The sequence below is a fragment of the Chiloscyllium punctatum genome, chromosome 10 (assembly GCF_047496795.1).
Source record: "Chiloscyllium punctatum isolate Juve2018m chromosome 10, sChiPun1.3, whole genome shotgun sequence".
NCBI classification, from domain to species: Eukaryota; Metazoa; Chordata; class Chondrichthyes; order Orectolobiformes; family Hemiscylliidae; genus Chiloscyllium; species Chiloscyllium punctatum.
This window is the reverse complement of record NC_092748.1, coordinates 31,359,042-31,382,126: the sequence shown is the minus strand read 5'-3', so window position 1 is coordinate 31,382,126 and position 23,085 is coordinate 31,359,042. Positions and strand designations below refer to the sequence as shown.

At 40.4% G+C, this 23,085-nt stretch overlaps 1 protein-coding gene across 7 annotated transcripts in view; it reads left to right on the top strand.

Annotated features, from left to right (window-relative positions):
* unc80 (unc-80 homolog (C. elegans)) overlaps positions 1 to 23,085 on the top strand; it is a 277,657-nt gene that overhangs the window by 220,043 nt on the left and 34,529 nt on the right. For all 7 annotated transcript variants that reach the window (XM_072578775.1, XM_072578771.1, XM_072578772.1 and 4 more), the window contains 8 exons: positions 3,977 to 4,147; positions 4,694 to 4,786; positions 5,842 to 6,060; positions 6,689 to 6,889; positions 14,536 to 14,659; positions 18,173 to 18,298; positions 19,814 to 19,937; positions 21,502 to 21,708. In XM_072578775.1, coding sequence (XP_072434876.1) covers positions 3,977 to 4,147; positions 4,694 to 4,786; positions 5,842 to 6,060; positions 6,689 to 6,889; positions 14,536 to 14,659; positions 18,173 to 18,298; positions 19,814 to 19,937; positions 21,502 to 21,708 — 1,265 coding nt within the window. The remainder of the gene's footprint in view (positions 1 to 3,976; positions 4,148 to 4,693; positions 4,787 to 5,841; positions 6,061 to 6,688; positions 6,890 to 14,535; positions 14,660 to 18,172; positions 18,299 to 19,813; positions 19,938 to 21,501; positions 21,709 to 23,085) is intronic.

Below are 23,085 nucleotides of genomic sequence, written 5' to 3'. Positions count from 1 at the left end.
GAACGGGCTCAAAGATAGACAGAGGGTGTTGGTGGAGTGGTGTTTTTCAGACTGGAGGCCTGTGACCAGTGGAGTGCCACAAGGATCAGTGCTCAGTCCACTATTTTATATAAATGATTTGGATGTGAGCATAAGAGGTATAGTTAGTAAGTTTGCAGCTGACACCAAAATTGGAGGTGTAGTGGACAGCAAAAAAGGTTACCTCAGATTACAACAGGATCTTGATCAGATGGGCTAATGGGCTGAGAATTGGCAGATAGAGTTTAATTCAGATAAATGTGAGGTGTTGCATTTTGAGAAAGCAAATCGTAGCAGGACTTATACACTTAATGGTAAGGTCCTAGGGAGTGTTGCTGAACAAAGAGACTTTGGAGTGCAGGTTCATAGCTCCTTGAAAGTGGAGTCGCAGGTAGATATAGAACATAGAACATAGAAAAATACAGCGCAGTACAGGCCCTTCAGCCCTCGATGTTGCGCCGACCGAAGCCTACCTAACCTACACTAGCCCAATAACCTCCATATGCTTGTCCAATGCCCGCTTAAATGACCATAAAGAGGGAGAGTCCACCACTGCTACTGGCAGGGCATTCCATGAACTCACAACCCGCTGAGTAAAAAAATCTACCCCTAACATCTGTCCTATACCTACCACCCCTTAATTTAAAGCTGTGTCCCCGAGTAACAGCTGACTTCATTAGCGGAAAAAGGTTCTCACTGTCAACCCTATCTAAACCCCTAATCATCTTGTACAGATAGGATAGTGAAGAAGGTGTTTGGTATGTTTTCTTTATTGGTCAGAGTATTGAGTACAGGAGTTGGGAGGTCATGTTGTGGCTGTACAGGTCATTGGTTAGGCCACTATGACTATCCAAAATAAATTCACTATATAACAGATGTTCTGACTTGGTCTGCTCCTTATTCTCTAGGTTCCAGACAGTGTGGATTACAAAACAGAACTTAGATGGGGGGGCAGCTGATTACTTAAATGGTTAGCTGTCTCCACAAGCCACGTAGTGATATAAGCTAACCTGTCACCAAACTTGTCCCACAAAAATCAGAAATGACTCTTTCTGGGGTGGGACTTCCAAATTTGTGATTTTCACCAATTTCACTCTGACAGAAAGATTTGAGATTTTCCAGCTTTCCTGTCTTTATTTCACCATGCATGAATTTCATTGAGATTCACTGTTTATCTCATTGCTCACCAAACACCCAGATACCCTGCCACACTCACTGTTACTTTCAGCTTCCACTTTCAGCACTTTACTTGCCAAACCACCTTAAAACCTTAAAGTGTACACCTTAAAACTGGAATAAGACAGAAGGTGGCTACAAGATGTCGATTGCAGTAAAACCTTGACCCTTGCCTTAAATAATTCCTGTCATTCAACAATATTAAGTTGAATGCTTTAATGAATTTCAACCTGGCAAACATGTAATTTTGTTAGTAATGAGAAAGAAATTTCATATGAAAGACCATGCCATTGCCACACTGACAAAGGCATTGATAAGGTTCAGGTTAATTTTATTATTTCATACTCAACACAAGTGTAGTGTTATTAAATGTAAAGTATTAAATTATGTTAAATCAAAGAGAATTGAAGTAATGCTAATAAAAACATAGATCTTCTGGGCAGCATGTTTTGTTCAAATGGATTACAAAAGACTTTCCAAGTACAGTATTTCAAGAACTGAGTGATCAGAATTTAAAGTGATGAGCAATGTATACAGACACAGAGAGCCAACCAGAATAGTGGCCAGTTAAATTGCTGAGAACTTTTGCAGGTGTTCCCTGGTTTTGAAGCTCTAATTATGGAAGGTTGCAGAAGTAACATTGCTTGCATTGGACCCCTGCTCACTTTTGTGCCTGTTCAATTTACCATTGCTAATTCCAGCAAACAGCAGCTGTTTATCAGTAGGGGGTATGGAAATGCAATGTTAATAACGTGATGAGCACTTAGATTTTTTCATTAATATTCAGTATGAATCAGGTGGTAATCACTCTTGGATAGCTGGGAGCCATCCCGTACTTGTCTCCTTTTCCATTTTTAATGACTGTTGTCAATTTTGCACTCTGATTTTATGTCTCTACTGTTGCCCCTTTTCCTTCCAGATAGGATGTAATGGGATTCTGATAGATTTTCAATTTGGTATAACACTAGCATGACAGATTAGCCACCCATTGTAAAATCTGCCCAGCTCCGTTGTCCAGACAATAGGTTTAAAACCTAACTGATGGGTTTCTTTTATTTATTTTTTCTCTTGTACATTTGCTTTCTGCATAAAATGTATAAAAGTGTGTACAACAGGTGAACCTCACTGAACCCATGTCCTAACCCTTTTCCCATATTTCTTTCCTTCAACCACTTACCTAATCCCAAAAACCTCCATGTAAATGCTTTACCTGTTCTCAACATGAAACTCATGATTCATCTGATGCTCATGACCTCTTGTTCTAAACCCTTACTGATTGTAAATAGTCAGCTATATATCCCATCCTGTCCAAGCTCTGTCAGTCATCATGATGTACTTTTAAAGGAAAGGAACTGAATTTTTCAAGACTTCCTCTATTTTCTCCCAGCAAGAATTATTGGTGTTGATCTATGCTGTATTTTCAATATTGTCTCACAACTTTCCTATTAAGGATGAGTAGAATTAATAGACTCACTATTTCATAAATTTTATATTCTGTAGTTCTTGTTACTCCAAGCCTTTCTAGTATTTGATTTATTAGTATCACATTTACCGAGATACAGTGAAATGTATTGTTTTGCATGCTAACCATATAAATCATACCTTACTTAAGCACATCAGGGTAATAGAACAGAATGCAAAATACAGTGTTACAACTACACAGAATGTACAGAGAAAAATCAACTCTAATGAATTAGAGGTCTGTTCAAAATTCTGATAACAGTGGGAAAGAAGCTGATTTAAATCCATTTAAATCTTAAATCTGTTTAAATATCTTATCTACTTGAGGTGCTTTTTTTTTCATCTTGTGGGCCTGAAATCAAGCTGGTCTTTCATATCACTGGGGTGTTTCTCATTCAGTTAATCTGCTCTTTGATATCTCACAGCCGTTAAGGTAGAATCATTATCTGTTTTAATTATTAATAGGTGCTACTTCATGTTCATGTAGAATTTTGCCACTTTTTCTCTATTCCCTACTTTATCAATACGTTTTTGAGAGAAATTTTAATTCAGTCTAATTTTGTGTTATGTGGTAAGGGTATTTCATTTGTGGACATAGACCTAGAAACCATTAAAAATGAAACAGGACAGATGGGAACCACTCAGCTTCTCTTGTCCAAGAAGCCCTTTCTAATCCCATCTACTTGTACATGACCCATAACTCTGCAGCTTACAGCATTACTCTGTACCTTACTTAAGGTACAGATTCAGATGCTTTTTATGAGTTTAGGATCTCGGTACCCACCACCAACTCAGGCAGTGAATTCCAGGCACCCACTGCCCTCTGCGTAAAGAGGCATGTCTCTTTCAATCCTTCTGCTACTTAGCTTGAATCTATGACTCCTAGTTTTTAAACTTTCTGCCAAGGGAAACAAGTTCCTCCTCTTTCTCCACCTCACAATTTTGTAGAACTCAATCATGTCACCCCTCAGTCTTCTCTGTTCCAAAGGAAAACAACCCTGACCTCTCCAATCTTTCCATGTAGTTATAGTTCTCCAGCCCTGGCAACATACGAGTAAGTCTTCTCTGCACTCACTTCAGCGCAATTATGTCCTTCCTGTAACGTGGTGACCACGACTGCACATAATACACCAGCTGTGGCCTCACCACCTAAGGTTGCCCAGAGGAGCAATCCTGACTTTGCATGACTAAGATCAAATGTTTAGCCCTTTTATGTTTGTTCAATTTTTTTTAAAAATGGTTTGTCACAGTAGAATTGGATTTTCTTTGCTATTGCCCGGTAGTGCTTTGTCTGTTCTAATGCTTCTTATTTATGCCATAGTCTTCAAATGCTGATGGTGCTAGAGGCACTGGTTCCCTGCTACTTGCAGAAACTGAAGAAGCAAACCATTCAACTGGAGTCATCATCCGCAGCACGGGATGAAATCACGGCTATTGCTTCACTAGCCACATCCTTACAAGCCCTATTATATAGTGTTGAATCTCTCACCAGGTAATTTATTAATCCTTCTCTTGGGCTGCTTTGTCATTCAATGTCACTGTCCTACCAAAGTAAATTTTAATGGTTACAGAGGTGGATTTTTAGCTTAAAATTTCAGCAATACATTTTGTTCCACTGTTTTTAGTGGACTGCTCTGTCCCTTATTCAGTACAGTAGTCCCATGCCTGTACCTGCGGGGGATATGTTCCAAGACCTACTGCTAGGGCCCGAAACCGTAGATAGTCGCAAACTTGTTCATTTAAATGGGAAATTTTCCTTCCCAGCATCCCCTTGGTCCCTGGTTCTGGAACGTTCCTGTAATATGCTTGGGCCGTGGTAAATGGCAGGTAACTGAAACTGCAGAAAGTGGACCCGCGGATACAGCGGTCAGCCTGTATAATGTAACGCATGAAACTGATTGAAGGACATTAGTACAACAATTTGTCTAAACTGAGCCTCTGTTTTAATCTTTGTAGTTGCTTTGATCAAGCAATATTTGTTAAACAGGACATTTTATTTAAAAATTGTATGTTTATTTCTTCATGAACTGTGGTGCAGACCAATGACAGCTCCTCAAATGAGCAGGTCCGACCAAGGCCATAGGGGAGCTCCGACAGCCAACCACGCCATGTCTGGAGGGGCCAATACAAGGTCAGGAAAAATCGTGATAACTCTTGCATGCTCCTTTTACAGGCACAATGGACCAAATAGTTATTTCAATCATATGGGCAGCACGGTGGCACCGTGGTTAGCACTGCTGCCTCACACGCCAGAGACCTGGGTTCAATTCCCACCTCAGGCAACTATCTGTGTGGAGTTTGCACATTCTCCCCGTGTCTGCGTAGGTTTCCTCCGGGTGCTCTGGTTAGGTGGATTGGCCACACTAAATTGCCCGTAGTGTTAGGCGAAGGGGTAAATGTAGGGGAATGGGTCTGGGTAGGTTGCTCTTCACAGGGTCTTGTTGGGCCGAAGGGCCTGTTTCCACACTGTAAGTCATCTAATCTAATCATTCTATTAGGTTGTCTATCTTTTTTTATTTTCAATCGCTCACAACCATCAATTCCTTGTTTCAAAGGATTAGTCAGAAGAATGTGATCCTTGAGATGTAAAATGTGAATTCTAATCTTGCAGATCCATTTACATTACAGTGAAAACCAGTGTTGGTTATCGCCTGAAATATAAAATGCCTCACCCTGACCTGCCTGGCACCAGAAACCCGAATATTTGGGTTTATTAATTGTCATTGGAACATTGATTCTGAGCATGTTTGGATCGTAGGAAGATTTGAATGGGAGCAGGTCATTCAGTCCTGCTGTTCCATTCAAAGGCATCATGGCTGATTCATGTCCAATCTCTTTCTACCCACCCTGACACGTGGTGAGCACAAATTTTAGACCTATTTGGAGAAAATAGTGACCGAGTGTCATGTCACTGGATTAGCAACCCACAGGCTCAGGTTCTGGGAACATGGTGGCAAATCCTATCAAGTCATTGTCCACCGTGACTTGTCCCAAGAAGTTGGTAAGCTACGTTGAAGGTACATACCCTTGTTGTGATTATTTTCTCATAAAGATACTGGGTGGAAAATTGCAAGAATTTGACTTCAAAGCTGCCAGCTGGTTGGGTGAAAATTGTTGGTGATTACAGACAATCTTGAAATTTCTCACTTTATTTTGTAATTAAAGAATATTTTTACCTTTCCGCAGAGATAACCTTCATTTGTTAGAAGAGGGCCAGAGTCTGCCAACTGAAGAACTGGATGAGCGTATAGCAAGAGAGGAATTTCGCAGGCCTCGGGAGTCTGTACTAAACATTTGCACTGAATTCTTCAAGCACTGCGGCCCTAGGTTGAAAATTCTTCAGAATATGGCTGGAGAACCAAGGGTTACCACTCTTGAATTACTTGATGTGAAGTCACATATGAGGTATACGATGTGTGTTCCACCTATTCTAAGCTTGTCACCTTCGGATTTCTTCGCATTGTTTGTCCTGAGCATTTTATGGGAGGACAAAATCATAATTCTGGCGACACTCTCGATTCAAGAAAAGGGAGCTTCACTGGTCTGAGTACATTCTCTGTAATGATGGAAGACAGATATCTACTGAAGGATTTCATGTATAATGAAGTAGTTGGAGCCAAAAGGCTAGTACAATGCCCAAAGTTCCATTTCAATAATGGCTTGCAAATGCGACTTGTAAGACTAAATATTGGCTAGTGTCTCCGTGGCGTGTAGGTCAATGACAGGCGAAATTAGGAGCATCAACATTGGCATGGTGGGCAGCACCAGGGATCTCTTCTGTTTCACAACCTTCAGTATAGTACACACTCTGAGACAGATCATTCCTTGATCAGTCATTAAATAGGAAATGACTGAATAGTTCTGGGTTCTGATGGTGTCTACAAATGTCTTTGATGATCTGAACGATTACCCTGAAGTTTGAGGACTAAAAATGAAATTGGTTGCTTTTTATGGAAATAGCTAGTTCCTTTCAGAATTTGTAGTTATTGTATTTTGTCCTTCTGGAATAAGTTGAGTGTTAATTGTACCTTAGGTTGGCCGAAATTGCACATTCCCTTCTAAAGCTTGCACCATATGACACCCAAACAATGGAGAGCCATGGGCTTCGGAGATACATCATGGAAATGCTTCCAATCACCGACTGGACTGCAGAAGCTGTGCGGCCAGCTCTCATTCTAATCTTAAAGAGATTAGATCGGATGTTTAATAAGATTCATAAGATGCCAACCTTAAGGTAATTTATGTTAAATCTACTAAACATTGAGGAGATTTATGGTGTTGCAAGTGATCGAATAACATCTGTTAATTGGAACATCAGATTTTAATATTGTTTTCATGACAACTTGTTGAATGTGCGAGCTGACAGCTACAACAGTGAGGGAAATGGTGCGTCTGAGATCTGAGTAAATCGGACAAGCAAAAGTGTCCTTAACCAATGAGAAGATAGGATTGTGAAATTAGCAGCACAACTGCAAAGGACAAAGTTGAATTCAGTGTTAGATGAGTGAAGTTAATAGAGGCAAGAAAGATTTTGGATGCAGTTTCCAAAGCACTTGTCTTTCATCTGTAAAGTTGCCATTAATGCAGAGATCCATGTTAATCTTATAGAAGAAAAACAAAATACTGCAAATACTGGAAATCTGAAGTAAAAGCAAAGTGCAAGAGAAGCTAAGCAAATCTGGCTGCAACTGTGAAAAGTATTAATATTTTGAGTCCAGTATGACCCTTCAGAACCAGAGGAGGCTGGAAAAGAGATGAGTTTTATGCTTTGAGAAAACAAAAGAGGAGAGGAAAAGTGAGGCGATCAGTTCCATAAGCGAGTCCTTTTTTACCTGAAACTTGAACAGGAGGTTTATTAGGGCCCAATAACCGAGTCCAAGGCATGAGGAGGCCTCTGGTGCTCTGGTTGTAGGATTGGAACCACAGTGACTAGGTTGAAGACCAGGAGCCTAGGTCTGGAGTAGGGCCTATGGCTTCTGTCCTTGGTCATAGCTGAGGATGTGTGAGAGGATGAGACTCCCTCAACATCACTTCAAATTTAGGTACTGAGTGTCAACAGTGAATTTTTTAAAGTATTAAATATTTAACTTGCCAAGAAACTGACTTGTGCGTACGAATTCAACTAGTAAGTGGTGCTGTACGGTCCCACTTAAAGTAATTTAAAAATAGTTACTCAGAGGTAGTAGCTGCAACATGGAGGATAAAGCTTGTTTAGTGAGGCAGAGTATATTTCAGCTTTATTCATAAAACTGGACCAGTTAATGACTCTTAAATGCTTCAAAGAGTATTTTTAATATAGGGAAAGCAGTAATGTCCAAGAGCACGGCTTGAAGAAAAATTTTGCTTTTATTTATCAGCATCAAGAATGAAATTTTTGTCTGCAACTTATGCCCAATTTGTCAATTGTGTTCAAATAGGAAACTCCACCCAAAGGGGCCAGAAATTCATTCTGCTGTGAGCCCAGTTTTTCTTAATTGAAACAGACATAAATTATTTTGAATTAAGTGCTACGCAATGCAGTTGAGTTTTATGGTGGCACTGGGACACATTCTGCCATGGTCCCTAAAATAGTTGCAGAGCTAACAATAAAATTAAAGTTAAATATCACACAACACCAGGTTATAGTCCAACAGATTTAATTGGAAGCGCTAGCTTTCAGAGCGTTGCTCCTTCGTCAGGCAAGTGCTAGTGTTTCCAATTAAATCTGTTGGACTGTAACCTGCTATTGTTGATTTTTAACTTTGTACACCCCCGTCCAACACCGGCATCTCCAAATCATTAAAATTAAAGATAATGAAGGTTTCCAGCATTTCACCAGAGGTGAAAAGAAAAGGCACCTTGTCCATTCTGGTGACTGGGCACCACGTTGCCAAGTGTGCACTTGCCATCTACAGTCGAGTGTCTCAGTTTGAGCAGAAGTTAAGTAAGAAAGCAAAGTTATTCCAGCCAATTGTATAAATGACTCAATGCAAATCTATGCATTTTAGGACGTCGCCGCCTGGTGGTGAGACGATTGATGCGCCTTCTGAGAAAGGAGGACTTGATTAGATTAGATTCCCTACAGTGTGGGAACAGGCCCTTCAGCCCAACAAGTCCACACTGACCCTCCAAAGAGTAACCCACCCAAACCCATTTCCCTCTGACTGCTGTACCTAACACAATGGGCAATTTAGCATGACCAATTCACCTGACCTGCACATCTTTGGACTGTGGGAGGAAACCCACACAGACAATGTGCAAACTCCACCCAGACAGTTGCCCAAGGCTGGAATCGAACCTGGGACCCTGGTGCTGTGAGGCAGCAGTGCTAACTACTGTGCCACCCTACTTAATGTCTTAAGTTTATCTGAATGGCGAGTTTCTGATTAAATCAACATGCTATCATGAACAGGTGTTCAGTGGTTAGGTAATTAAAAACTTCAGTTTCCTTGATGAATGCCATCCTTGCTTGGGCATCAGTCAGTATTGTCAATAATGTATCAGCAGGAGCTGGATATTTCCACTGAATATCTTCAGGATGGTATCATCACATCGTCCAGCAGAATCATTGGCTCCTAAGCATAGAACATAGAATAGTACAGCACAGGAACAGGTCCTTTGGCCCACAATGCTGTGCCATGGTGCCAGATTAAGCTAATCCCTTCTGCCTGCCTTTGGTCCAAATCCCTCCATTCCTAGCATATTCATGTGCTTATTTAAAAGTCGCTTAAACATCCTTATCATATTTTGCCTTCAACATCAGACTCCATTATCTGTCCAAAAAAACTTGCCTCTCACATCTCCTTTTAACTTTCCTCCTCTCGTCTTAAATGCATGCCCCCTACTATGAGATGCTTTCACCTCTAGAAAAAAAGATTCTGACTGTCAATCCTATCTACGCATCTCATAATTTTATAGAGTTCTATCAAGTCTCCCCTCAGCCTCCACTACTCCAAGGAAAACAACTATATTTTGCCAACTTCTCCTTTTAGCTCATACCCTCTAGTCCAGGCAGCATCATGGTAAACCTCTTCTGTACCCTCTCCAAAGCCCTCATGCTTCCTGTAATGTGGTGACCAGAATTGAATGCAATACTCTAGGTGTGGCCTAACTAAAGTCTTATTAAGCTACAACATGACAGCCTGACTCTTGTACTCAGTTCCCCAGCTAAAAAAGGCAAGCATGCCATACGCCTTCTTTACCACCCTACCTACTTGTACAGCCACTTTCAAGGAGCTATAGACTTGAACCTCTACATCCCTCTACATCAGCAGAACTGTAGTGATTTCCTTTGTCCTTAACATTTCTCTATCTTTGTCTTTCATCCTTTACTGTTGGCTAGCCTTTGATCTCCAGTTTGATCCCTCATTGACCTTGTCATCTAATGACAATGGTTGCAATATTACTTGTTTGACCAATTCTAGCTCACCTGCATGCACAGAGTAAAATTGGCTCTCGATCAGTTTCAATCTTGAACTGTAATCCAAGAAATTCTCACATGTTACTGGCTGCAAAGCTTTATTTTTCTATCACAGTATATCTTCAGTAATTTTCGTCAGAGACCATGACTGATCTTCTGGTGTGATTTTTCTGTCTGGGATGCCACTGCTCTCAAATCATGATGATTTAAGACCTTAAAAGATATTGATATTTCATTTATATTCTCAAACAATTGTGTTCCATGTCCACATTCAATTGAATAATGTCAACACAAATTCTGATAGATCCATTTGGGGTGGCATGGTAGCTCAGTGGTTAGCACTGCTGCCTCACAGCACCAGGGTGTCCCAGGTTCAATTCCAGCCTTGGGTGACTATCTGTGTGGAGTTTGCACATCCTCCCTGGGTTTGGTCTGGTTTCCTCCATAGTCCAACAATGTGCCAGTCAGGTGAATTGGCCATGATCAATTGCCCATAGTGCTAGGTGCATTAGTCAGAGGGAAATGGGTCTGAGTGGGTTAATCTTTGGAGGGTTAGTTTGGACTGAAGGGCCTATTTCCACACTGTAGGGAATCTAATCATTTGAATTATGAGAACACCAATGTGTAGGTCTGTTAACTGACTAAAGATCTCCTTGCTGAAGAATCGCCTCAATTTCACTTCTGACTTGATACAGGAGTATGTGGGGTATGTCTTTTCTTGGTGTAAACAGAACCATGGATTTTATATCTGCTCTGAAGGTGATGTGGTATAATGTTTTCAATTTGCCCATTTTCTGCTATTATATACATAATAGTGTCTCGAACATTTTCCTATCTTTGTACTTCATCCTTATTGTTAGCTAGCCTTTGATCTCCATTTTGATCACTCATTGATCTTGTGATCTAATGATGATGGTTGCAACGATGGTCAACAATGACACTTGTTTGACCAAATCTGTCTCACCTGCATGCACAGAGTGCTTTTCAAAATTAATAATGTCAATTGAATTCTGTTGTAGTATTCCAGTACTTACATTTTTGTTCCTCAATTTCTCCAAGAAAGATGATATTAATTTTCTATTCTTTGATTTCTTGCACGGTCTCTTCTTTAAAGACTTTTATCTTTTACTTTGAGATTAAAAGTTTATCGAAATGACATACAGATTTGAAATGACTGATTTTCCTGCAGACATGCAGTCAGGCCTGTGGGCCTTCTGTCTAAGCCATTGTGGGAACAATAAGACGGGATCTGCCATTCTTTCTTCATACTTCTCTGGCTGCTGACATGATGTGCTTTTATTCTTGCATCTCATAGATTCAAATGCTTCCTCTATGGGATTCCTCTCTCACCTCTAATGAAGACTTAGTTCTGTTTTTCAGCTTCAGTCTGTCTAGCCTAATGCATTGTTTTAATCAATGTTAAATTCAGCCTGAGATTATATGAAACTTAAGAGAGTTGCATCTCAAGCCAAACCACTACTCCCCTTCTGATCGAGTTGTACTTTCGCATTTCATACAAACAACAAAGAACAAAGAAAATTTACAGCTCAGGAACAGGCCCTTCACCCCTCCAATTCTGAGATGATCCAAATCCGCTGTCTAAACCTATCGCCCAATTCCTAAGCATCTGTATCCCTCTGCTCCCTATCTACTCATGCATCTGCCCAGAAACACCTTGAATGAATCTACCATGCCTGCCTCTATTACCTCTGCTCATAACCCATTCCTGGCACCTACCACTCTCTTTGTAAAGTACTTGCTACGTACATCTCCCTTAAACTTTTCACCTCTCACCTTGAATGCATAACCTCTCGTTATTGAATCCATCACCCTAGGAAAAAGCTTATCTCAGTCCACCCTGTCTATACCCTTCATGATTTTGTAAACCTCAATCAGGTCCGCCCCAATCTCCTTTTTGCTAATGAAAACAATCCTAACCTACTTAACCTCTCTTCATAGCAGGCAACATCCTCGTAAACCTTTTCTTCACCCTCTCCAAAGTGTCCACATCCTTTTGTTAATGTGGCAAACAGAACTGTACACAGTGTTCTAAATGCGGCCAAACCAAAGTCTTGTCCAATTTTAACATGACCTGCCAGCTCTTATACTCAATACCCTGTCCGATGAAGGCAAGCATACCATATGCCTTCTTGACCATCTCTCTGCTCATCAATTTTTCCCAAGGTCCTTCCATTTACAGTATAGTTCACTCTAGAGTTAGACTTCCCAAAATGCATCACCTCACATTTGCCTGGATTGAAATTCATCTGCCACTTTCCGCCCAACTCTCCAGTCCATCTATATCCTCCTGTATCCTTTAACAGTCTCCTATGTTTTCTGCTACTCCACCAATCTTCATGTCATCTGCAAACTTACTGATCATACCAATAATACCCTCTTCCAGATCACTTATGTATATTACAAACAATAGTGGCCCCAGCGGAACAGCACTGGTCACCTTTCTCCATTTTGAGAAACTCCCTTCAACTACTACTCTGTGTCTCCTGTTGCTCAACCAGTTCTTTAGCCAGCTAGCTGGAACACCCTGCACGCCATTTGACTTCGCTTTCTCCATTAGTTTACCACGGTGAACCTTATCAAATGCCTTACTGAAGTCTATGTATATGACATCTACAGCCCTTCCTTCATCCATCAACTTGTTCACTTTCTCAAAGAACTCTATTAAGTTGGTAAGGCATGATCTACCCCACAAAAATCCATTTTGCCTATCACTGATAAGCCCATTCTTTTCCAAATATAATTAGATTTTATCCCTCAGTACCTTCTCCAGTAACTTTCCCACCACTGACATCAGGCTCACTGGTCTGTAGTTACCTGGAATATCCCTACTACCCTTCTTGTACAGCGGGACAACATGAGCAACTCTCCAGTCCTCCGGCACCTCACCTGTATTTAAGGATTCTACAAACATATCTGTCAGGGCCCCAACTATTTCCTCTCTCGCCTCCGTCAGCAACCTGGGATAGATCCCATCCAGCCCTGGGGATTTGTCCACCTTAATATCCTTTAGCCTAACCAACATCTTCCCTCCTTATGTCAATGTGATCCAGAGTAACAAACTTTTATATCTACTTTCAGCATTCATCACCTCCAGTTCCTCAGTGAACACCGATGCAAAGTAATCATTGAGAATCTCACCCATTTTCTCAGGCTCGACACACAACCTTCCGTCCTTATCCTTTAGTGGACCAACCCTTTCTCTGGTTACCCTCTTGCTTCTTATGTAAGAATAAAAGGTCTCTGGATTCTCCTTAATTCTGCTCACTAAAGTTATTTCATGACCCCTTTTAGCTGGCTTGATTCCTCATTTAAGATTGGTCCTCATTTAAGATACATATAAATACTAAGCTACATGTGAACACATGAGTTAGGAGCCCAAATAGGCCTTTGACTTCATAAACCTCATTCCACCATTCAATAAGTTCATAGCTGATCTGATTATAACCTCAAATCCATATTTACTGCACGTTCAGATAACCTTTCAACCCATGCTTACCAATCTGTTTCTCCAAATCTGCCATTTCTTAGTCTACTCATTGCTGACTTGCTTCTCTTTCTGAGCATCTGTCTATACCATGTGTTTGTTAGAAGATCACAAGATTTTACCTGTGGCACTAACTTTGGTGCTGACTTGGCCATTGGGCTGTTCCAACCCTGTTCCCCAGTGCCATTATCTAATATCATTGGGTTGGATTCTAGACAATGTGTGTGTGATCTTATTCCAAGGTAAAGATATAGCTAGATTTTTAGATATTTTTGAACAACTATTTATAAACACGAAGCTAACTAAAAACAGCGATACCAGATCTAAACTAGAGCTCCTTTACTAGAGTCTCATCATTATCATGCCTGTCATCATGTGTGGTTTTTTTCCATTGACAGTAAAATACCGTCCTATGTACACGTGTGGCAGGTCGCCCTTTACTCTGCATGCCTCCTTTACCCACAGCTCAACAGCATGCCTTCCCCCAACAAAATTCTGCTGAGTGTAAGTAGGTTTTATGTTAACATGTGCTCTGATGTTTTAAAGAGCAACAAGTTAGCTTATATCTTGAACAATTCTTCAAGGAGTCTGCAAGAGTACAAAATGCATTTTCTGTGGGAAGAGTTTGAAGTCCACTCATTCTATTAACTGCTGTTGCTCAGTGAAGATTTGTCTGCAGATCAGTTTTCAATTTGAAAGGCTGGGATGTCAAGGCAGGAAAAACCAGCAGGAAATAACTTTCTAGTTCTTATATTTTCTTCAGCTGATTAATGCATTCTGATTTGCTTTTGTTAGAAAATGATATTGTAGCCAGTTGGAGGCAACAATTTACATACATTTTGTAACTATGAAAAGTGACAGATTTGTTAAGATATAAGACTTGTAAAATTTATGGTTATAGTTGTACATGGAATAATTTAACATAAACACTGGAATATTGTTGTCAGATGCTGGTTGATTTCTAATGTTTCTACAGGCGCCAGGTGGAGTGGGAAGCCGCAAGCAGTTTAATTGAAGGCATTTGTATCACCCTCCAAAGGCAGCCAATCATTTCATTCCTGCCACATCTCAGGTCATTGATTAATGTTTGTGTCAATTTGGTGAGTAGCTGGGAAACATTAAAATTGAATCAATCCCTGTCCAACTTCAATATTTTCATTCAATGTCAAAGGAGCTGTTCAAGTGTCGTTACCCCTTCATGGAATATGAGAATCACCAGAAAGGCTAGCATTAATTTTATTTCAAAAATATACTTTATTCATAAAAGATATCTAGTCGCAAACACAGTTTGGTTCCGTACAGTATCATATCAAGGAGACAAACAATCATTGGAGAGATCACTATTTGTTACTTATCTCACAATCGCTCTTGAACTGAATCACTTGCTCAGCGAGCGCAGAGGACTGTTAAGAGGCAACCACGTTAGTGGACCAGATAGACAACATTGAACCAACATTGTTTTTAACAACATGTTATGCACCAGACCAAGCACCTCAAACTTTGTTAAGATGACAGCTAGACCCTAACTTTTTCTCATTTTAAAGGGAAGTGTAAGGCTTTGTATTCCAGATGCAATTTGATTGATCAAACCACCAGACTTGAAATCAAAGCACTTTATTCATACACTATAATTAAAATACAGACACAATAAAAATAAAATAATTGGTTGAACTGTAACTATCGAAATGCTTAGCAAGATAATATATATTAACTACTACTAATTAAATGTTCCAATATAGTAACATCCCGTAAACACACCCATGGCAAAGGCAAAGTCGGTAAAATAGATTGTTTCACATGCAGTCCTAGCAGCAGGAAGAGAACCCCAGCTTTTAGCTGTAACAGGGAGAGGAATAAAAGTTTCCACATCCAGCTTCAAGACCCCAGCAACTGCTACTGAAGGCTAAAACAAAATAAAACTGGTTCTGTAGGAGCTTGACCCTTTAAAAGCCCTCTAACTTTAAAACAAAGCCCAAGGCCTCACATTCTGTTTATTTGTTTTGGAGCAGACCATTCACCACCTCTGTCATAACTTTCATGAAAAACAAACCGGGACAAAATACACCTCTTAAAGCTATACTGTCATCACAAAAAAATTTAATAGTTGGCATGGTTACTATAATGAGACTAATTCCATCTGTTATTAGTTTCATGTAACTTTAATGCAATGCGCCCTGGGTTTTGTACCTATGTCACCAGAACATTCACTAGAGCCTCTTGATTATTAGACCATTAATATCATTACCAATATATCTCAGTGCCACTCCCACACACTCGACTTGTCATCCATGCTGTCACCTGCCATCTACTGCTCGTTCCCCCCATGTCAAATTGTGCCCCTGTACCCACCTCTATAGCCATTCAACCAACTTATTCCCAACTCATACTGATTCTTGACCCCACAAAATTCTCTCTGCCCATACATCTTCCATGTTAGTAAAACCCAGGATCCAACAACAGAGAACCTCAGAACCAGTGCTGAGATGAAGAAGAATATGTAATATTCTTAAGCATCTATCAGTGAACCACCTGGGGGGGAGAAAACACCTTCCCACTGGTTAAAACTAATCCACTACATTTAATTACCTTCAACTATTTAATTTCTAATTAATGCAAGAAATCCTATGCAAAATGCTCACTTGGATGACTTTATAAGTAAATCGATGCTTATACCAAAAATAGACAGAAACCCTACTGTAATGATGGGTTAGGAACCATTCATACAGCGCAAATCAGCTTGATAGTTATAATGAGTTGATTTACCTTCTTTTTATTCACAATTGTTTAATTATTTTTAGTAATCTCAAAGGGCACTTGATCTCTCCCAATTTTTTGAAATAATATCCTTCAAAGAACTCCAGCATCTTTAGACTGTTTCCTGAAAGGTCTAAAGCCAACAAGCCATGTTTGGACATTCCATTTGCAAAACTTTGATCAGTTTTGAGTGAGTTTGTACTTTAACGTTTGCAGTCCTCAACCCATACAGTTGTGCAAATATAATGCACCTTTGCTTCAATCCCCATCCAGTCCCAGTTGGAAATCATGGGCATCGTGTTCCAAGGTGGGCTTCTCAGATCAGATCCCTGGCACCATTTTGTCTAGGCTGGAGACCCTCTCCATCACTGCAAAAATTCAGACTGAAGTCTCAGATTCATGTCCCAGTCAATACTATAACATTATGATTGGTTTCAATCTAGAAAGGGAAGGAAGAATTCACCCATGCTCAATTCTCCTGAATGTCATTGCAGAATTCTTGCTGGAAATCTAGGTGTGGTGAGATATCAGGTGAAACAGGGGTGCAATTTGACATTCAGCTCCGCGTCAGGGGTACTGTATAATGAGGTGTAGGACTTAGGTTTGAAAGCACATCCCTTTCCTGACCTCTCCCCACTAAGCTCCAGGTAATTAGAATCGAGAATAAATTTCCCACCTGAGGGCCAGTTAAGGGCTTTAAACGGCCACATATGGGCTACTCATGGACTTCAGTCATAGCTTCTGTCTTAACTCCAGTGGCGTGTGGGTATGGCACCCTGCAAACAAGCACATGGAGCATCATGGCAGATATGACTGTGGCATAAGGGGTTGGACTCCCTTTCTTGGGCACCCTGTGTCAATCTGAAGGACCCACTGGCCTCATGGCTGACCCTCCGTAAAGGCACCCTCCTTATTTTTACATTGACTCACCTCTGCCAGGGCCTTTATGATTGGGCCCGCCTCACTTGGCTCCATCCCGGGGCTCTCCAATGATCCTCCTCTCAATGTCTACTGAAGTGCCAGGACTGCTCCAAGTGGCACTGCTGGTTCTGAAGAGTTGATCAGTTCTGATTTGTCATCACCTCTCAGAAGTGGGAAATACCCTTAGCCACACTGAGGAGCCACAAAGGCATGCCGCAGATAGCCTGGTCCACCTCCCAGTGAGGACCTCAGCATCATTGCCACTAGCTTTCCAGGCAGCAGTAGGTGAACATCTTAAAAGTAAGCTAATTGACTGCCACAGAATCCAAATCCAATCAGAGTCATAATCTAAATGAGGGAAAAGGGAGAAAATTCATAATGATGGTACTACCGTGGTTGTACCTCATTTCCTCTTGGGTACATTTGATATTTTTTTGCATTTCTCTTCCCTCCATTACTTCCATAATTTTGCTTCCTGTTTGTACAATGCATTGACTCATCTAACTTCTAATCATTTACAACTGGAGTTACTGGTTAATGAACAAGAGCAGGAAATCCCCGCTCCTTAATATCAGATTACTGAGACAAATTATAGTGTCCTCAGCATGAGGAATTAGTTCTGGGCCTTAGGTGATTTTTCTGGCCCAGCTAATCCTGTAGCTGAGCCTGATTTATGATAAAAATGTTGACAATAGACTGCAAAAAGGAAATTTCAGTATGTTTAGAAGTGAGTTAAATAATTTCATGCATTAAGCCCAAACAAGAAATAGCAAGAATTTGCTTGCTTTCCAAATACATTGATGGAAATAAACAAATGAAGAATACATGCTCTGATTTTTAGAGAAAAAGATTAAACAAAAATAGCAGGAGGCTTAAGGAAGAGTAGCCTATCTGAATCATTACAGGGAGGACTAAGTTCTTTCATTTCTTACTTACAGGTAATGGGTGTGGTTGGACCTTCTAGTGTTGCCGATGGTCTGCCTCTTCTGCACTTGAGTCCATATCTTTCTCCACCGCTACCTTTCAGCACAGCTGTTGTTAGGCTCGTCGCATTACAGATTCAGGTATTTTTTGTTTTGTTGCTTAAGGTCATGAAGGGGAAACTTCCTGGTTGCTGGAAGGGAAGATGGGGTTTAGGAAAGCAGTGGAGAAAAGTCTCCCAATGTCTCAATTTCCCAGGAACTTTTGGAGATATGGCATGAATGCAGATTTCGTCACTTTCCCTAAGTTTCCACCAAGTTTATTTTGGGAGATTGGAAGAACCTAATTTAAATTTAATTCCCCAGTAGTATTCAGTACAGACAGGAACAAAATTATTGGACAGTTGAAACAACAAGTTGTTTTAACAAGCGCACATTGTCAGAAGAGTTCCTTGGATATTTCAATTCAATGGTTAGAGACTTTTCAACAGAAGTAAATATCCATACACCTTGAAATGGAGAAATCAGTTGAACAAATGAAATGTTTGTTTTGATTAAAGATTTTATTTAATTTTGAGTCCAAAAATATTGAGCTAATGGTGACTTCTGTGAGAACTCTTGAGAAGTAGAGAATTAACTAGAGCACAAATATCCATCTAATATTCTTTTAAAAAGTACTATGCATGTGGTAAACCAGAAATAAAACCATTTACTCAGCCAGTTGGTAATCTTGGAAGATATCAAATGTTAAAAGACTCTGTCATAGATGCAAGTTATTATTTTTTTAAACAAGTTTCAGTGGGCAAACAACTCTTGATTAATTTATCCTTGAAAAAATGGCCTATTTTATACTCTGCCTAATTTTGCTTTCCACTGAAGTCAATAGAAAGCAAAAACAATTGCTGGAAAATCTCAGCATGTCTGGCAGCATCTGTAGAGAGGAGTCAGAGTTAACATTTTGGGTCCAGTGACCCTTCTTCAGAATTGGACCCATTTCTGAAGGGGAGACAATAGACCTGAAACGTTAACTCTGATTTCTCTCCACAGAAGCTGCCAGACCTGCGAAGATTTTCCAGCACTCTGTTTTTGTTTCAGATTTCCAGCATCTTTCTTTTTTTAAAAATAGTATGTAAAATGGTCCAGTCTATCAATTTCACATTGCATCAGTTACATTATTATTTCTTCCTTTGATCCCAATGAAGAGTGAGAGAAAACCAGAGTCTGGCTATCTCAAATATTGCTGTTTAGTTGGTAAGCATTTAAGTTAAATTCAACTAAACACTGGGTTTCTTGCTAGATTACGAAATGGTTCCAACCATGGCACTGCCCCTTTTTAGGTATTTTCTAATCACCCTGTTCAGATGTGTTATGACACACCTATGGAGCAGGCAGGACTTACACTGGGCCTCCTAACCCAGAGGTGCCATCACTACCACTGCACTAAAAGAGTCATCCTGCTCCCTTTTTTTATACTCTTAAGCAAAATGCTGTGTTTTGTGGAAATCTGAAATAGAAACAAATTGCTGGCAGCATCTGTGGAGAGCAAAACACAGTTAACATTTCGAGTCCAATGTGACTCCTTTAGAACTGTCCAGTATGCTGTAGAGCTGTTTGAATTTAGGATCTTTTAAAATTAACTTTTCTTTTTCCTCATGCAAGGCTTTGAAAGAAGACTTCCCATTAAGTCATGTGATTTCCCCGTTTACTAATCAAGAAAGAAGGGAAGGCATGCTCCTGAATCTTCTGATACCATTTGTGCTAACAGTTGGAACGGGAAGCAAAGGTTTGTTACTTTATATAAAAGAAGAATAGTTATTTTTGCACGTCTGGCTCCTATTCAGGTTGTAAATGGAAAAGAGAAAGGAATTTTGCTGGGAGTTGCTCAAATTTCCATCAACAAACCTCCAGGAATTGCTAATAACACAAAGTTGTGCTGTTTGGCTGGCTTTGTTTTCTTAAAACATATCCTCTGTTTCCACAATAAACATCATAAACATATTGGATATATTAACATTTTTAATACGCAGAAGGTAAAACAAAATAAAATCCAAAGTAACACTTCAAAAAAGGTGTCTTGTAATTGTAGAAAGTGTTATTTAATACATCAACACCATCCCAGTCCCCGCAGACAGAGAGCATTAGAATTCAAGTTAAGGGATATTAAACCTTTTCAGGCTTTCCTGCTTTTGGTAGGTAGGTTTAGCAACTTTCACTTCAATGGATGACTGAATTTCTAGCTAAGAATGTATAATGAAGATTGGCAGAGAGTTCAATAGACTGTTGAAACAGCTGAACCCTAGAGAAAACATTGCTTGTTTGATATCTCCAGATTCCTGATCTCCTCTGTCAATTGCATAATGTTTATGTGCACAGGATAGAAGTTTCCAGATGATCCCAGTTTTTGCACTTGGTATCTGGACGATTGACTCATTTATCAGTCTGCAGTGAAAATTAGAAATTTTTAAGAATCTTTTCAATAAATTACTACCTTTAAGATTTTTTAATATGTCCCATTGTTACTATAGGGTTCATTGCTTCTTTGTCAGTGTGCAGTGGGTGAATGAGCACAGGCCAAAGGGGGGAGACATACCAAGGTCAGGTAAATGATGCACCTTGGGATATGGGGCCTGAAGGCCATGGGAAGATGAGTGCAGGCCATATTTTGGCATGTTTGAATGAGGAGCTGTGAAGGGTAAGGGAGCCATACTTCGACGTGGATAAAACTTTTGAACCTAGCTTTCAAAACGTTGTCTTCTGCAGCTTACAGTCCATGACATCTCTTGGGGTGCCATAACTAAAAAGCTGGTCCTACTCCGTGAATATTCCGGAGGACTTGGACATGCCAACATCTGCAATGAAGCTGACCATGTTGGGAGTGCAGGGATGGGCTAGTAACCCAAACCAATCCACAACCTGAAAATGTTCAGGGGAAAATCTGAAACTCTGGCAATTGGGGACTGGAATGTGTGAATTGAACCCTGGTCTCGATTTTCACCCCTGCTCAAAGTCTCTCCAACTCCAACAGGTCATAGTTCCTGTTTGTTGATATCAACTGAGGTTGTGCCAAGGTTGGGAGGTTCAAGTCAACCATCCTCCAAACTGTAGGAGATCAGCCTGAAGAATTGAATACAAAGCAAAATGATATTGAAGATATGGGGAACCATTCTCTTATGAAATGTTTCGACTCAAAGTTTGACAGCTAAGTCAAAGCCGTGCTGGTAGCTTTCTGAGTTGGAATGATATTGGTAGTGTGAATGGTCAATTAATCTTCTCTCGCTGTCCAAGAAGCCGTCAGATTGCTGTAAAGTATTGTTTTCCTATGATAACATTCTTCCTCTGTGATCCAGACAGTCCGAATTTGGAGCAGCCTGAGGTTTATCTGCTATTACAGACTGTAATCAATATCCTCCTCCCACCACGAATAATCAGCACTTCCCGCAGCAAGAACTTCATGCTGGAAAACTCTCCAGCCCACTGCTCCACCCCAGGGGATGCTGGGAAGGATCTTCGCCGGGAAGGGTTGGCGGAATCCACGAGTCAGGCAGCTTACTTAGGTAATGTTGGAGAGCGTTTTATCATTAGCAGTAGGTTGCAAAATGTGAGTTTTTGCACAAGCTTGAAACAAATGAAAGGGATTGACACTTATGACTAAAGTTAGGATATTCCAAAAGGAGAATGTGGGATTGATTGCCATTTTAACACGGAGGATCCATTGTGGAGGAAAAGCATGTTGGATTGCACATGTGGAGTTTAAGGGAGATTCAGTAGATGAATACTGGTGGAAGATTTAATAAAATACAAAGGTACTGGGAGATACCAGAGGCTGAGGATGAATGAATTCAGACATGAAGTTTTTGCTTGTACAGTATCTGAATGGGAAGTTAAGGGCCCAAATTACCTTGTGGAAATATGTTGTGGTGATGGGTTATGATCCAAGGGAGGGTAGACTGGGTGGTAAAATTCCTGAGTCCAAGGTTTCATGAAAATTGGAAAGGTAGAGTGAATACCAGTATTGGTATTGGTGAAACCATTACAGTGCTGGTGAAAAAGGACGCTGTAATGCAAATTTGGCTACAGCTAAGGAACAAAAATGCTTGGTCTAAACTATAGGTGGGCAATTAGTGGGAAGGATGTAGAAGAACAAATCTGCAGGGAAATTGTAAAGAAATGCAAATATTATAGAATGGGGACTTTGTTTGACTTTGTATGGACTGAACAATGGCTGAGAGGGGGCAAGTGTTCCTGGAATGTGTTCAGGAAAAGTTCCAACAGCACAGTGTTGTGGTGGCATTGTGGCTCAGTGACTAGCACTGCTGCCTCACAGCGGCAGGGACCCGGGTTTGATTCCAGCCTCGGGTGATGGTCTGTGTGGAGTTTGCACATTCTCCCAGTGTCTGCATGGGTTTTCTCCATTTGCTCCAGTTTCCTCCCACAATCCAGAAGATGTACAGGTCAGGTGAATTGGCTGTGATAAATTGCCCATAGTGTTAGTTGCATTGTTAGCGGTAAATATAGGGCGGGTTATTCTTTGGAGGGTCGGCGTGGACTTGTTGGGCCAAAAGGCCTGTTAACATACTGTAGGATGGAAGATGTGTCCAGTCTCACTGGAAACAATGCATTATTGGATCTGGTTTTTGAAAATGAGGTGAATCAAGAAGATCAAATGACAATGGGGGATTATTTAGGAGACAGTGATCATTGTATCAGAAGATTTAAGATGCTGATGGAAAGGGGCAATAGGCAATCCAGAATAAGAATTATTAACTGGGGAAGAGCAATCTTCAGTGGTGGAAGATGGAGCTGGGCCAAAGAGGCTGGGACCAAAGCTTGGCAGGCAACAAAGATGCGTAAAGTGCTACATTTAAAAATGTAATGGTTCAGGCACAGTCAAACAGTACTGCTTTAAAGGGGAAAGTAAGGACAAACAAATA